This window comes from Bactrocera latifrons, unplaced genomic scaffold (genome assembly GCF_001853355.1).
Source record: "Bactrocera latifrons isolate USDA-ARS-PBARC rearing strain unplaced genomic scaffold, ASM185335v1 scaffold_189, whole genome shotgun sequence".
NCBI classification, from domain to species: domain Eukaryota; kingdom Metazoa; phylum Arthropoda; class Insecta; order Diptera; family Tephritidae; genus Bactrocera; species Bactrocera latifrons.
The window spans coordinates 272424-288608 of NW_017535396.1; the positions used below are offsets into that span (position 1 = coordinate 272424).

A 16185-nucleotide genomic window follows, 5' to 3' on the forward strand; every position below is an offset into this window, starting at 1 on the left:
TTGAAAGTTACAAGGTGACTTAAAGGGTACTCGTTGTCTCATTTTTTGGTATTACAAACTTCGTTGCAAGCTTAATATATACTCTTCAAAGTATAAATATCTCAAAGCGCTTTAAAGAAAGATTTAAAGCGGCTTTTTGAACACTCAATTTTAAACAGTCACTAATCACTAAATGGATTTTGAAATTATAGACATTTAYATAATAACTCCCAATTGTACTTACCCTAATAGACGAAATAAAAATTTAGTGGAATTTAGTAAAAGTCGCGTATCATTTCTTAAAAAAAAAAATCAACAACTCAGTAAAGACTTATGAATAAAATTAGGCAGACCCGGAACATATGGCCGAACAGAAGTCTTTACACATTTATAAGTTTAGTAAGCAGACAAGTGAAACTTTAAGAAAATACAACAGTACTAAAATCAAAGTTTTTCTTTCCGGATTAAACTGACACTTAATGAAGAACAGCTCACGAAGTTTGAAATTCAAACACTTTTACTAACACTGTGTTATTAAATTCRCCTAATTTTACGAACACATTGAGTGTGTAATCTGACAACACCTTGATAAAAAAACAGAGCTACCAAATCATATTTTTTTATTGGAGATAGTGGATTTTTAATTAAACAATTTAGTAAAGAAAACACTTTAATAACCATGTTATAACAAACAAACATATGTTAGGCGAAATACAGTTTTAAATAATTATACATTAGTTATAAAAACATACTTACGAAATAGGTCTGCAACTATTGTCGGGGAATGTCAACCCTACTCATGCTAACTTTGCAGGCCGGTTGGAAACATCTTATCACAGTTGTTCGCCATCGCTCATTGGAGTCGTCAATACCTTATTAGATATCTCAGCGGCAGCGTGATTTCTACCATTCCAAAAACGTGCATTTGTGATAGMTTTCAAAAGCGACTAATATTAGGCAGTTATATTTCAACACCTGTTAAAAAAAAATACACTAAAATGGCTGATGAACGAAAGGCTCTCGCAATAAAATTATATGAAATCAATGCTTTCAAATTCGGCGATTTCAAAATGAAAGTGGGCATTAATTCACCTGTTTACTTTGATTTACGCGTAATTGTTAGCTATCCGGAAGTGATGGTAGATTCTATTTTAATATACATTCATTTGTATGTTTTTACACTTCTAACTTTGTTTATAGAAAACAGTTTCGGATTTGATTGCCGCCCACATCAAAGAGCACCAATTGACGGCGAAACATGTTTGTGGTGTTCCATATACAGCTCTTCCATTGGCCACTTTGGTCTCCGTACAGCAAGGTACCCCTATGCTGGTGCGACGTAAAGAAGCAAAAGATTATGGTACAAAAAAGCTTATTGAAGGTCTCTATAATGCGGGAGACACGTGTCTAATTGTTGAAGATGTCATAACATCTGGTTCAAGCGTTTTGGATACAGTACGCGATTTGCAAAGAGAAGGTATTGTTGTCACCGATGCCGTCGTGGTTGTTGATCGAGAGCAAGGGGGAGCGGTGAATATCGCAAAACAGCAAGTGTGCGTGCACTCTTTATTTACGCTGTCTTTTCTCCTTAACACATTGCTCGATGCGGGAAAGATTCAACGCGACACTGTGGAAGCTGTTGCAAAATATATTGCTACATCTCAAATTAAGGGCGATGGATCGTTTGTAAATCCACAGAGTAAAGTTGGTGAGTAAACATACAGAAAAAGTAAGTCATTTAAATAAAGAATGGTTGTGTTTATTTGGGTAAATCTTTTTGCAATTTTTATTTTTATCAATTTTTTCATTAAATTATATGCCAGATTGTTAAGATATCAAAAGGTTTTATTAATATCAGTTTAGTATAGAAAGCATAGGCAACAAAATATAATAAAACGTTTGCGCATAATTAATATACGATATATAAATTAATATCACTATAAAAAAATTATCAATAATTATAGTATAGTCGTGAAAAACCCAAAATACATACATATGTCTATCATCATCATCATACATAAATTGATTAGCTTATAACAATTGTTGGATATATGTTTTATTACCTTAATAATAATATTTATTTATTAGTAGCATTCAGATATTTACTGATTGATGAGATAATATTATAGCAAAATTTAATTAGATTTAGAATATTTGCTTGTTTAATTGTTCCAAGCAATTTTGGTTGATATCGTCATTGTATCTAAAACTGTTGTTGTTTGCGGAATGCTGCAGCGATGATTGTTCTTGATCAGGTAAAATGCTCTTTCGTTCTGGTAACGTTAACTACTAACACGAGTAAAGCGTTTAAATTAAAAATATTTGTATTATTATTTCAAAGTATTTTGACTATGATTTTTCCCTTTTCTTACTTTCAGCTAATGAATTCTCAAGGACTAAGCTTTCGTTCGAGCATCGCGCCACTTTAGCGAAATCTGAGCTAGCCAAGCAGCTTTTCCATCTGATGGCTAGCAAAAAGACAAATCTTTGCCTTGCCGCTGACCTCACTAAATCTGATGAAATTCTTAATATTGCTGAAATTTGTGGGCCTTATATTTGCGTCCTTAAAACACACGTTGACATCGTAGAGGATTTCGATGAAGCATTTATACAGAAGTTACGCAGCTTGGCTGATAAACACAATTTCTTAATAATGGAAGATCGTAAATTTGCCGATATTGGAAATACGGTATCCCTTCAATATGGCAAAGGCGTATATAAAATAGCGAACTGGGCGGATTTGGTTACAGCACACGCACTTTCAGGCCGTAGCATATTGAAAGGACTSAAAGCCGGTCTTGATGACAGTGCATCAGATGGAAGAAAACATGGCGTATTTTTACTTGCCGAATTGTCTAATTCAGGCAGTTTAATCGATGCTAAGTATTCAGAAGCGGCTAGTAAGATTGCAACTGAAGGCGCAGATATTGATTTTGTTGCTGGTGTTGTGTGTCAATCGGCCAGCTGCTTTCATTTTCCTGGTTTAGTTCAACTTACACCTGGTGTAAAAATCGATGATACTGTTGACCAGCTGGGGCAGCAATATCAAACGCCTGAACATGTAGTGCAGGAACGTGGTGCCGATATCGGTGTGGTGGGACGTGGAATTTTACAAGCTAAGTGTGTTGAAAAAGCAGCAGCTCTATACCGTGATCGACTTTGGTCAGCATATACTGATCGCATAGCGAAATAGGATCATAGGAATGTATTCTATARTAAATATTTGTCTTACCTTTTATAATTATGGCAAGGGTACAAATAATTATTAATTAAAATTTGATAAATCTGTCTTTTAATTATTATTTTTGTCAAATGGGAAATTCAAGCATTTGATTTTGCACTTTTGATAGTAACCATAAATAATCTGTAGGAATTTTATGTTCCAATAATAAAAATTATAGAAAATTGTAAAGTCAATTTTCATTAAGGGTACAAGTTTTTAAAACTGTATATAACCGATCAAATGATGACTGCGGGTTGTGAAAGGGCAAACATTTCCAATGAGAAACGTGTGCTCTTAAGTTAACAAATCTATAACCCAAAAAGTTTGATTTGTTTCAATAAAACACAGGAAGGCTATTGGGTAAATACTTGTTTGTTCAATTTAAAGAGAAGCACAATAATAATATTACAATACGTATCCGAATTTTTACTAATATGTTTAAATAGGTTTGTACGATGAGTAGAAGTACTTCTCCATAGGAAAATTAATCCACTAGTTAAATATGTTAGGACAAATTTTAATAAGACGCCAAAGTGCTTAAAGCATAGCCGCTATCACCATTCACGTCATCCTGTAAAAAATAAAAGAAGAAACATGGCAAATGTACATTTTAACATCAATTAAAAGTCTGTGTTTATTTGTTCGCGAATAATACTTTATTTGATGAAATCGGTTGTTGCACTTGAAAATATAGTTTTCAAATATACTAAATATATTTTTAGTAAAAAAGTTTTGAATAAAGAGTTAATACATACGACATATAAATGTAAGGTATACGCCAAAAATTTTAAAACAATACTTTTAGCTTTACATTTTATCTATATCCCAAAAGAAAGACATTTCTACGCAAAGTCCTGAATGTAATAGCAATATGAGCTCTACATACAAGAAATAATTTTGAAAACTTTTATAAATAGTTAAAGCATGTTTGTTTGCGGTCGAACGTTGTTCATACTTTTTTGTTTCAAGATATTTAAGTAGTTGTTTTTTTTTATAATCACAAGCTTGTTAATATCATATAAAGGCGTTTTGGCATTTATTATTTTTTTTTTTTTTGTTTATCAGATAACCTTAAATGCAAAGCCTTATTCGAGCTGCACTATGATGCTTTCTTCGTCTTGTCTTTTACATATGTAAGTATGTAGTTCTACTGTAAACATCAAGCATTCTACCAGGCAACCATAGTGACAAGMGCAAAACCGATCTCGGACTGTGAATCCTCCTGCAAAGCACACAACGTTGCAGATTAGTGGGGATTTGGTGGGTTGAAGTGTTTTCAAAAAGGCAGTTAATAGAAAGAAGAAGAGACAAAAGCAAAGAGAAGTTTTTAAATATTTGTACAAGGTTGGTAACAGTTACAATGTTGCTTAAAATAATTATATAAGTTAATTAGAGTTTGGGTGAATTTTGTTAATAATTATGAGCGCGTGCTTGTGTTCGGTCAATGCAAGCAAAAGCTTCATCAGTGTATATGGATTATAAATTTGATAAAGTATACGAAATTTTATGTTTGCCAAAATGATCTGAATAACCAACTATTACAACTATTAAATGTTAATGGCAATTTTTAGTATTTTCAACAGCCATAGTTACGATCATATATTAAATTTGCAAGGCTGCCAGTTATTAATTCAATTATTGTTCTTACTATTTTGCATTCTTTATAAAAAATGTATCTGGGTTACTAATATATATCAAGATATTTTTTATGGAAAGACAAATATAATTTAAATGTAGTTTTCTTTTAATATGTTTTTTTCGAATGCATTCCACTTTTGAAATATTTTTGTAATATAGCTATCCAAGTACATACATTTATTATTATTATATGTACCCAATTAAATATAAGTTATGCCAAAAACAGAATGGTGTTAGTGTAGACTTTACTCCAGATTTTAATATCTGTTTTAAATGATTTTACAAAAAAGAGGTACAAATTTTGACTTTTTGACTAGATATGTATATAATATGCAATAGGCAAAATAATACCTTAAAGTTATACAAAAACAACTACTTTATATTAAAATTAGTATATTCCCAATATATATTAGTATTTTGACGATTAATTGTATCGCTTCTATAAATCCACCTTTGAGTACTTTGTACTTATTAGCCCGTTTTCTATCATTTAAACCTGACTATTAAGCTAGCGACTCTTTTTTTTAATTTACGATCTGATTAGATAAGCATGATAAAGTTTAGCATTGATAGCATCAATTGTGATGTGGGATGTTGAAAATAAATAAATAGTTCTCACTTTGTTTGTATATGAAATGCACATTTATTCATAAGCATTTGTTTCAACTACATATGTAAATTTAAGTATATATATAAGGAAAACCGAGCGCAAATGATTTTTCATATATAAAATATGTTCCTTAAGGTGGAATAATACATAAATAAAAATAACAATTGAGATTGGATGCATAACACAATAATATTCGACGTAAAAAAGTGTGAATGGTATACTAGTAGAATAACATTTAATGCCTCAACGGGCACTTTTTGCTATTTTCTTTACAAAAGTCAACAATTATTCAAACTTCAACTATATACAATAATTTATAGGCAGATTAATTTGTAGATAAATAGGTAGTTGAGTTGAGAATGTTTTCTTGAGATTTTATATGTATGAACGAGTAAGTTTATGTGCGCTTTGACGTGCATATATAAGGCATATTTTTAGGAGATAAACGGTGAACAGCACCGCCATTTGCATTTCGCTTGTTTGACTTCCGTTGTTTATACAATATTTCTTTCATCATTAGGTACTTTTAGTAAATTAAAAATACATTCAGTTTTATTTGTTTTCTTTGAAAGTCTATTTTCGGTCTTAGAATCCGACAATAGCCAATAGGGCACGTTTGTAATCGCCAGAGGTGTCGCCCTGAAAAAGTCGAATGTTTATTTTATTTGAGTTCGGATTTTGAACAGAAACGAATAAATAATTAAGATTAAAAAAGGGTTTTCTTTGTGGTGTTACACCATAAATCTTTTCTCTAGGTTATCTTCTTTTCACCGTGGAAATGGGCAGAGTGACAGAAAAAATATTGGTTTTAAATAATTTGCAATCACACAAATTAAGGAGAAGTCAAGCTAGCAAGCATTTAACAAAATTTTATAAAATATTTTTCGTTTTTTTGGAAAATTAGGCATTAATGTCAACAAGCAAATAAAATAACAAACTACCCAAAAAACTAACAAAATTAAGCACAAAATTAGYATATACTTGTATAAAATAGTTCAAGCCATTTGATAGCGACCAAATTTCGAAAGATGTTTTAATTTTTTAAGGTTGTATGATAGCATAATGCTGTACTAATTTTTATAGTATAACACAACTATCTTTGTACCTAAATTTTTCTTTGAAAAAGTTATATATACTCATTTGCATTGCAATATCTTTTATACAAGAAGCTTCCTGATTATGAAAGCCTCTTTTTTACAAGAAACTTTCTAACTATCAAAGCCACTACCAAATATGTGTGAGAAATAATAATTAAAATATAAACATGCAATCTTAATTCAGCATAACAAAAAATGAGAAAGTCATACAAACACCGATTGATTTAAAATAGAACCCATTAGTCAAATCAAAAAAACTATTTAAAAAATAAATTTATATAAACCGGACTTTGCAGTTATATGCTAATATTTACACATATGTGTTATAAGTATATTATTATTTAAGTTTTTAACCAAGCACTGCAAAGTCCTAGCTTTACTAATAAGTTAATAAAAAAAATATAGGTATAAAACCATTTAATTTACCTTAATCCATGATTCCAAGCTCTTGCCATATTTATTTTGGAATGCTTCTTTAATATCTCCCAAATCGATTTCCGAACGACTAACCACAATACGAATGAGCGTCTTGTCCTTGGTACCCATACCATGCATGGATTCGTATAAACGTTCGGCGAAGTAGTCAACCTTCGACTTGCAACATTTCACTGCAATAACAAATATTATTACTTCATAAAATTGTACTACAACACCTCACTTACCGATTGCGAGAAAGCCACGCTCCACGGAGCCGCTGAATTCGCGCTTAATCGCCTTCTCAATATCGTTACCAGAGATATTTTCGTATTCGAGGAAGATCTGTCGCAACTGCTGGTACGAACGTGTGATCAAAATTGAATTGAATGTGGACTCATCGGTACCCCATTGACCTTCGCCGGCTTCATGTAAAGCTTGTGCATCTGCAACAGCGGCGGCTTCGTCAACACCCTAAGAGAAATTTAGAAAACGTGTATACATATACAAAAATCACGTTCTAAATAAAATTATAACTTACCTGGTTTTCATCGCGGTTACCCTGCACCAGCGATACGCACAAGCGTTTGAAGTGTCCGCTGGTATCACCCTTCAAGTCCGACTCCAATGAACGACCAAAGCTCTGTTCGTAGAACTGTGCAATGGTCTTAATACCATAATTGGAGAGTGTGCAAAGAATTTCAATGATTGCCTCCTCATCGGTACCCAACCCCGAAATGGCGTCATGCAATTCATTAGCATAGAATTGTGGCAATGGTGTCATCAATGCGACGATAACATTCTCRAATTTGCCGCTTAATTCTGATTTCAGTTCGGAAAGCAAATCTTTGCCATAGGAAGTTTTAAAAGCTTCAGCGATTTCCAAACGTTGCACGATGCCGCGACGTGCCAAGATTTCGATGATGGACTTTTCGTCGGTGCCAAAACCCTTCATGGCTTTGCGTAGAATGGCAGCATCTTCGACGGGATCGAATGGATCAGCGGGGTAGACGGTAGGGGTRCACTGTAAAAGAAAATTGCGAAAGTTTTAATAGTATTACAACACCCTTTTATCATAAATAAATCAATCAATTGTATKTTATCCATAGACATACATGAACATATGTATGTTCATATACGTTTCGGTATGATAAGAAAAATTTATTAAACAAAAGAGATAATAAACTGCGCGGATTTATCATTTTGCAAATATTTAACAGGCTTTGTCGTACAAACTAACTGATTAGATTAGCAGAAAGTTGTGAAAACACATTCGTGCATTTCAATTACAATCTGACAATTGATAGTARTAACAGTTTCACATTATTTATTTTGTTAATAAAATCTCCTTATTAATATTATAGAAGTATAATTTAAGATGTGTATAAAATTTGTATATGGATTTCGAAATGAAAGTYGAAACATTTTGGGATACCTACAGATTTATATACACACATAAACCAATAAGTAATATATATATATATTTTCTACTTTTGTACGTGCAGTCAAATGTGCAAAGATTTCTCAACCGATAAAATTGCAATTTATGCTTCGAAATCACAATTTTTATAAAACGTATGATAATCTTCATAGATAATCCTCATTGATATATACATACATATATCATAATCTTCATAGTGTGCAATGTTTGTATACCCTAATATAGGCAATACGATGAATAACCTTTGCTAAACAATWACTTGGTGCACTCAAAATTGCGCGTATATAATAAAAATTAGTTTATGACTCACAGAATAAATTTAGTAATTCATAAACTCACCTTGAATGGATAATATTCAGCGGAGCTCATTTTGTTTGGTTTCTTAGTTTATTTAGTTACTTAAAAATGTAAAAAACACGCTGAAATGAAATAGAAAAGAATATCATTCTATTAAAATATCATAAGACTATATATGTATTAGAGGTTACGTGCTAATTACTTTATTACAGTAACTTATATTGAACAAAACGTTCASAAAGTGTTGCGGCCCAATGACGCCGCCGTTCAGAAGCTGTTTTATTCAATATAASTTACTAAATAGAGTAATTAGCACGTAACCAAAACACTATCTGAACGTTTTGTTCAATATAACTTTGAAACGCCAGAATAAATTATTTTCTTGTACTGTTAAAATTTATATCTAAACAATTAATTCCTGAAAACCGAATTTCAAAAAAAAAAAAATATATATATACAAATAAATGCGTCATTTCGACTAAAAAAGCTAAAACTATTAGAAACAATAACTACAAAAGAAACACCAGCACCATACAYACATTATCTGGAAACCTAGCTACCCTAACCACACATTTTTATTAGCTTTAGCGTTTTACGCATACGCCATGGCATGTGAAATAGCACATACATACTCGTGTGTACTTATACGCTTAGCATTCRGAAAATTGTTGTGTATACAAAACGATGACGCCATTCAAAAACAGAAATTAAAACCAAAAAGTGGCAGAATACGGTTTAGAAAAACAAGAATTACATATGTAACATACACACCGATCTATGTAAGCCAGTAACTTAATATTTCGCGTATAGCCAATGGAACACACCCTCATTCAATAAGGACACGCTACTTTAGACACAATAAATTATATTTAACTTGCGTCGCAATCTGTCCTTTGAGTGCCAAAAACAAATCACACTTGCTTCCAAGGATGGCGCCAGACCGCAGTCCATTGGCGACCATGTGTAATTATGTATTGTTTGTTAATCTTGAGGTAATTACGTATGTATGTATATACATATGTATGTATGTATTTTATTTTCTGGAATTAGTAAAAAGTTGGTCAAACATAAAACTTGCATTGCTCTTCCATTGTAAAAGTGACTCAAAGGGGTCAAACGCTGCATACAAAGTTCTGTACAAGTTGAAAGTGAAAGTTTTGTCGGGTCAATATACAGAATGTGTACATACAAGCAGCGTATGTTTGTATATATGGGCTGGGCAGACTATTTGCTCATAACATATAACATACACTCTTAAGCATGAACCAACATTCAAAGTTTATATTTGTAGGTTAATATTAGCAGCATATAGGCATACAAATATATTCATGAACGAGTAYATAAGGACACCGCGTCAAACTATAGGTGTGTAAAGAGTGGATTGTGACATACGCCGGTTTGCGGCGACAGTCTGGATAGTTGAAATCTCGGTAGACATGTAACACATCCTTATATACTTTTTCCGACAAACATTAACTCACAAACTCAACTACTCACAAAAACTTATTCAAAATGCGATGGCGCCTTCAAACTTGGGAGAGGCGCTCGACTAAACAGCAAGCAAATAAGTTTTTTATATACATACGTTTTTTTATATACATAAATACATATATTCATGCACACATATTATATAGATAGATCACACTCAAAAGGCTGTGATGAACGACAATAAAAGCCATTATTCTAGTGAAATGAATACATTTTGAGGTCATTTTGTTAAGAGAATCGATGGCTCTATTCTTGAACACGTCTTTAAAATTCTTGACAATGCGCTTTATAAGCAATTCAGCAAAATAATTCACGCCCAGAGAGCAAACTTGAAGTAGAATGTGAGTCGAAAGAAACCGAAGAAAAATTGGAATTGCCTTTTGAATGCGAACAAGTGCGTTTTATGATTTTAATACYAAGCCATAAAGAAATTATAAAAATATAGATGTGAAAAACACCATAAATATGTACAAAAAGCATATACGAAAGTTGAAATAAAAGCTAACAAGAACAAAGCTTGGTGTGACGTGGCTGACGGAGAAGCTTGCTGGTTGTAAATTTTTTGTGCTTTGATTCCAAAACTGGTTTGCATTTCTAAGACATACACTGTATATGTATATATTTATATGTGTGTATATCACATGTGAAAGTACATAGTAGAATTAAGCGCCTAAAATGCGAAGCAACAAAATCTTTCACAACCGGCAAATTGTATAGGTACATGCATATACACATATGTRTTATAAATATTCGGATTGAGCTACTGGAATCGCATGAAAAAACCACACCCGGTTTTCACATTTGATTGCAACAATTGTGACCGCGTACACAAAGCGAGATATTTGCTCGTAAGGGCAATCCACCATGACACCACGCTCAGCTCTAAAGAAGCCTACGAAAAGATCACATACATATGTAGGTGTGATATTTAAGCGAGATAACTGTAATGAAATCTGAAGCAGGAAAACAAATGCAGAATACAAAATTTAAGAAGAAATCATCAAAGTGAGCTTTTTAGAGCGAGTAAGCCTTTAGCAATTGACACAGCCATTTAGCAGCAAATGTAATATATTCAAAGGAATTTGCACACAGGTGYGTATATAACTACATATACATATTTGAATGTTATGTATTCACTTTGTTAATTAGAATATTTGTGTATGGAATATTTTTGCACAAAATTCGCCAATAAGGCAGTAAAGAAAATTAAAGTTCGAATTAAAATATTAAAAAATAACAATAACTGCATTAATAATTAATAAATAAACTGCGAGTTGTTCAAGTAAGAGATTTTGTATTATTTAGAAAGAGGAGGAGAAATGGTAAAACTTTTTAGCGACTTTTGATTGTTACCTTAGCGGCAAAAAGCATTCCAAACTTAATTAAAATCATGTTTGTATTTCTTTAACTTCGTAAATAATTTGGTATAGCTTTTTTGCATTTTTTTTTATTTTTTTTTTTGGAATTTCACACAACAACTAACAATAAAACCATTAAGATCGATGACTATACATACAATGAATCATTGACAAACAGAAATATTCGTATGCATGTATGTATCTACATATATATTTACACAGGTATTGTACATATATGTATATGTATAAATGTGTATACACTGAAATACTTCATTACGCTACACTGAGTCATATGATCAACGAAAAAATTCGTGGAAGTAAATAAATCTGTAAAAAAGCATTCACCTGAACTAACAACAATAAAAAAATGCATTAAATTATAATATAAGAAGCTCGATTATTTAATATTATGAACATGAATCATCTTACAAGTGTTGAGGGTTTGAGAAGATACGGTGTAAGAAATGCAATTTATGTTGTTATTTAAATTGTTCATTTATAATATAATATATAATAATGAACTTGTAACTTCGATTTTTGCTTTATTACTCACATCCGTTGCATTCACTCTGTATGTATATACATATGTACATATGTATGTATGCATATATATGTTTTACCCAGTAGCACTTTTTCTCATTTGCGCCGATCAAAACGCTCTTCAGCTAAGCTCTATAGGCAAAAGTATGCCGAAAACATTTTGTTTAGCCACACGATCTTAAACAGATGCCGCTTTATAAAAGCTATAATTGAAGTTGTCTATGTGTAAATGTATACCGCTACATATACACTTGTGTAGATACATATCCAAAATATATGTATATACTATGCACATCGAACTTTCTATAGCCTTTTTTAATACATTATTTATCATATACAGCAAACAGCACTGCCCCGTTGGCAAAGACTGCCAGAAGAAATCTTCGTACATGCTTATTTCAGTGATTCTTAAGTATACATATGCATATACGTACATACTATTTCTGTTTTTATGGATGTATGTACATATGTTTTAAGTGCAAGTATATGTATGTATGAACAATTTTTTTTTTTAATTGTTATTGTTGTATACAGTGAGCATGTCTTCAGTTGATTCATTGTAATTACATCGTTAGTTGGTTTTGTTTAGCATTTATCATATTGCTAACCTTTGTATTCAGACACTTTGTTGTTGTTATTTACAAATGTTGGCGGTGATGATGTTGGTGTTTAGTTGGAATGATGATGTCATCAGCTGCTGTTAGAGCGCTTGAATTTATTCATTCCAATGGGAAATATATATAATTTCCAAAAAAACAATTAATTTACTCGTTTTGAACAAAAAATAAATACAAATATAGAAAAACTAACAGTTGAAGAATAATCGTTATAAATAATCAAAAAACCGAAAACCGCGCCCAGTTTGTTAATCTTGAGGTAAAACTTTATATTCTCCACAAAGCCACAGATATTCACTACACTTTTTGCTCATTTCACACATTTTAAATGCACTGCAGACGTAATTTGTGTGTGTAAGAATTAAAAAAAAAAAAAAAAGCACACAAATAAATACATATATTCACACAAAGTGAAAGTTGTACATTAAACTATTTTTAAAAAATTTCTATTTACCACAAGCGAATGTATTTTTGTACTGCCAACTGTGTACACTCTCTGCTTCAACGCCTCAACGTAGACTGAAATACGCCGYACAAATGTAATTACTTTTATTCGCGCGAGCATTGAAAGTGAACAAAAGTAGATGAATATCAGTGGGGGAGCGTAAGCTAACAAGAGTCAATAAGCTCTGCACTAACAATAAACTACTACCGGCTTTGAATGTTTCGGCATGTAGAGCAAATGCTAATTTGTAAATGATTTCAGAGTGGAGGAGACCCTCTTTTTCWATAGTTTCTCTCTCTCACCTATGTATTATGCTCTTCCAATTAAATATTTCAACTTCTTGGACTGAGAGAGAGCAACATTTCCAAACGCCGGCTATAACAAAGATAAAACATTCTTCATTTTTTCTGTTGTTGCGCAAAATATCGAGAGCTTTCTTATATTAGACGCTTTGTGCTAAATAACGTCATATACTTGGCTTAAATTTAAGCGCACATATTCACAGCATATTTGTTTCCAAAAGAACGTCATGCAATTAAGCCATGGTGAATCAACAAAAAACAAATATAAAAGCAATAACAATATGACTAATGACAACACCAATAAACATACATATGTAGATAATACAAATGGTGTATCCCGTAGAGATTGAATTGTGCAAGACTAAAAGAGATAAKTATTAATGAATGTGAGTTTTTAAGATTTGTATTTTAAAAACATTCCTGAATACTGAAATATTAAAGGTAAAATTCAAGTTTTATACTGTATTGTTGGCGCCAATTTTATGCATACATAGTGTACAAGTATGGATAAATGTATGCATATAAATTAATTCTTAGTAGTTTATTATTGTTTGTTTAAAAATGACTGATTTTGAAATATATTTTGAGAAAATCTAGTTTCGAGCAATATGTCATACTTGTAGCAACGGCTTTAATGTAMACATATCAATATACTGGCACATTTTAAAATAATGTTTAAGATATTCTACATTTTTATTAGCATTATCTTAACTATATGAAATATATGTGAACTTTATGTCAAGCATATCTTATTTTATCTCAGATTTGTAAATGTTAGAAACTTACTGATAGATATTATTGTAAGTCTAACTCAGAATTCCTCTTAATTTCCGCCGTCAAATCACTTTGAAAATTCTTACAACTATAAATAATGTGCTAAGTTTAATTTTAAAAAATGTGTACTTGCTATGGATGAATCATAACCATTAAAGTAAGCTTGAGAACAAATTACATTTTTAACTGTGCTTTTTAAACTAATAGAGAGCGCGTCTCTCAACAGTTTCGTACTCACACAAACTTTAAATCTCTTTAAACATTGAATACGCTGTTAGTGTTTACAAATACGTGTTGGAATTCAACTAAAACGCTTTACATTAAATTGCACTGCTACACTTATGGAATTCTATAGAGTAATTGACTTTCATAACGTCAAAGCAATTAATCATGAAGGTAAAAATAATCATATGATAGGAGCTGGTCCACTTACCACTTTGCAAAAATAATATATTATAGCAAGCTAGAGTTAAAAATTGTTTGATGTTTATGATAAATCACGAATTCCATTTTGTTTAATCTGAAAGTAAAAAAATCTTTAGTAGTTTAACGTAAGAATTTTTAAAGACGACAAAGTACCACGAAAGGTAGAGSTACTTTTGGTACTATATTCGACTTTTCCATCAATGCAACGAAACAATTTTCTTCAATACATTTACTAAGAATGATGCGCTGATTAATTTTATGTCCGTGGCTGTCGCCTAATGCTGGACATATGTTCCAGTCATTGCCAGTAATACGCGTTGTTAACTCATTTGTTATAACAACCTGCAATAAAATAAATATTTATATTGAAAATATTAAGCATATATGCATAACAATATCAGTTGAATGATTTCTTGTTTTTAATTAAATTTTGACACTTACTACTACTTTAAAATCTGTCGCTAACTGCTGTAGCTGCGATAATAAATTATAAACTACTCCAATACGTTCTGCCACATCTTCAATTAAGCGCAAAGGGAAGGAGAACGAATCAACGATGATCAGCTTTATCTATCAAAATTGCATAAGTATAATATATAATTTCATAAWCTTAAATATTTTTAAGAATATGAAAATAATTATTTGTACCTCATTATTATTAATTAGCATTTCACGTAGACTCTCGACTGCCGCTTGTAGTATTATATGATTTTTACAATACAAATAATTTACTCCTGCCAGTATTGAATTAACTGTAAAAGGATATTGCGTGCCTAAGTCAAACCCAGTTTTGGGTAAGGCACGAATTAAACGTTTTTCGGCACAGTACGCAATTTCTTAATTATTTTTTTATTTAGTAAAGATAACATGACAAAAAATAACTCAAGTTTTCTTTACCTCGCAAACGATTAGGACTGAAATCTTGATTTGTATCCAAATACACAGCTTGGCCCTGAAGGCCACCCACTCTTCGTGGAAATTGCACATTGATACAAAGCTGCAAACTGTTTATTATAATCATTAATTTGTCGATTTTCGAATTTAAATTATATCAATGATATTACCACATTTGTGTTTTCCCACAACCTGGTCCACCGCAAAATTCAGTAATCAAACCAGCTGCAAGACCACCTTCTAAGATATCATCTAATTTTTTACAAAGAGTTATAATGCGTGGCATTTCTTTCTCTTGTCGCCATATCTCAAAAGAACTTATTTTAAACATCGTATTTTACTTTTGAATAAAATTTATATTATTGTGAAATTTGGCGGGTTTATTTACAATTGGTGGGAGCCGGTTTGTTTACGTTTTATGTTTCATGATCAGCTGATGGCCACAACAGTGTTGTAAAACTTTTTAATATTATTATACTTGGGTTAGATGAAAGCGCATCACGTAATCGAATCGTAATGATTTGCTAAACTGTTTAACTAGTACAAAATTTAATTTCTTAATAAGTAAGTGCAAAAAGCGCAAATGTCTATAAAAAGAAATAATAAAATAAGAACAATCAGAAACATATACTAGTTTTTACT

General features: G+C 31.5%; 3 protein-coding genes across 5 annotated transcripts; 1 reads left to right on the forward strand and 2 right to left on the reverse strand.

Moving 5' to 3' along the window:
- The first annotated feature begins 659 nt into the window (after positions 1 to 659).
- On the forward strand, positions 660 to 3386 carry LOC108967471 (uridine 5'-monophosphate synthase). The gene is made up of 3 exons (XM_018930903.1): positions 660 to 1118; positions 1180 to 1687; positions 2358 to 3386. Exons 1-3 carry the CDS (start codon positions 978 to 980, stop codon positions 3170 to 3172), a joined length of 1464 nt encoding a protein of 487 aa, XP_018786448.1. The 5' UTR covers positions 660 to 977; the 3' UTR covers positions 3173 to 3386.
- Positions 3387 to 3556: 170 nt separating this feature from the next.
- Positions 3557 to 13251, reverse strand: LOC108967472 (annexin B9). Of its 3 annotated transcripts, none has more exons than XM_018930907.1 (6): positions 13157 to 13251; positions 8742 to 8821; positions 7503 to 7985; positions 7210 to 7435; positions 6974 to 7155; positions 3557 to 3773 (listed from the first exon to the last, which is right to left on the reverse strand). In XM_018930907.1, exons 2-6 carry the CDS (start codon positions 8769 to 8771, stop codon positions 3720 to 3722), a joined length of 975 nt encoding a protein of 324 aa, XP_018786452.1. In that variant the 5' UTR covers positions 8772 to 8821; positions 13157 to 13251; the 3' UTR covers positions 3557 to 3719. The 3 variants fall into 3 exon arrangements, with proteins under 3 accessions (XP_018786452.1, XP_018786451.1, XP_018786449.1); XM_018930906.1 differs by lacking the exon at positions 3557 to 3773 and adding an exon at positions 3894 to 4424; XM_018930904.1 differs by lacking the exon at positions 3557 to 3773 and adding an exon at positions 5460 to 6089.
- Positions 13252 to 14680: 1429 nt separating this feature from the next.
- On the reverse strand, positions 14681 to 15925 carry LOC108967473 (DNA repair protein RAD51 homolog 3). The gene is made up of 6 exons (XM_018930908.1): positions 15714 to 15925; positions 15547 to 15653; positions 15298 to 15485; positions 15091 to 15219; positions 14803 to 14991; positions 14681 to 14743 (listed from the first exon to the last, which is right to left on the reverse strand). Exons 1-6 carry the CDS (start codon positions 15872 to 15874, stop codon positions 14711 to 14713), a joined length of 807 nt encoding a protein of 268 aa, XP_018786453.1. The 5' UTR covers positions 15875 to 15925; the 3' UTR covers positions 14681 to 14710.
- Positions 15926 to 16185: the final 260 nt, after the last annotated feature.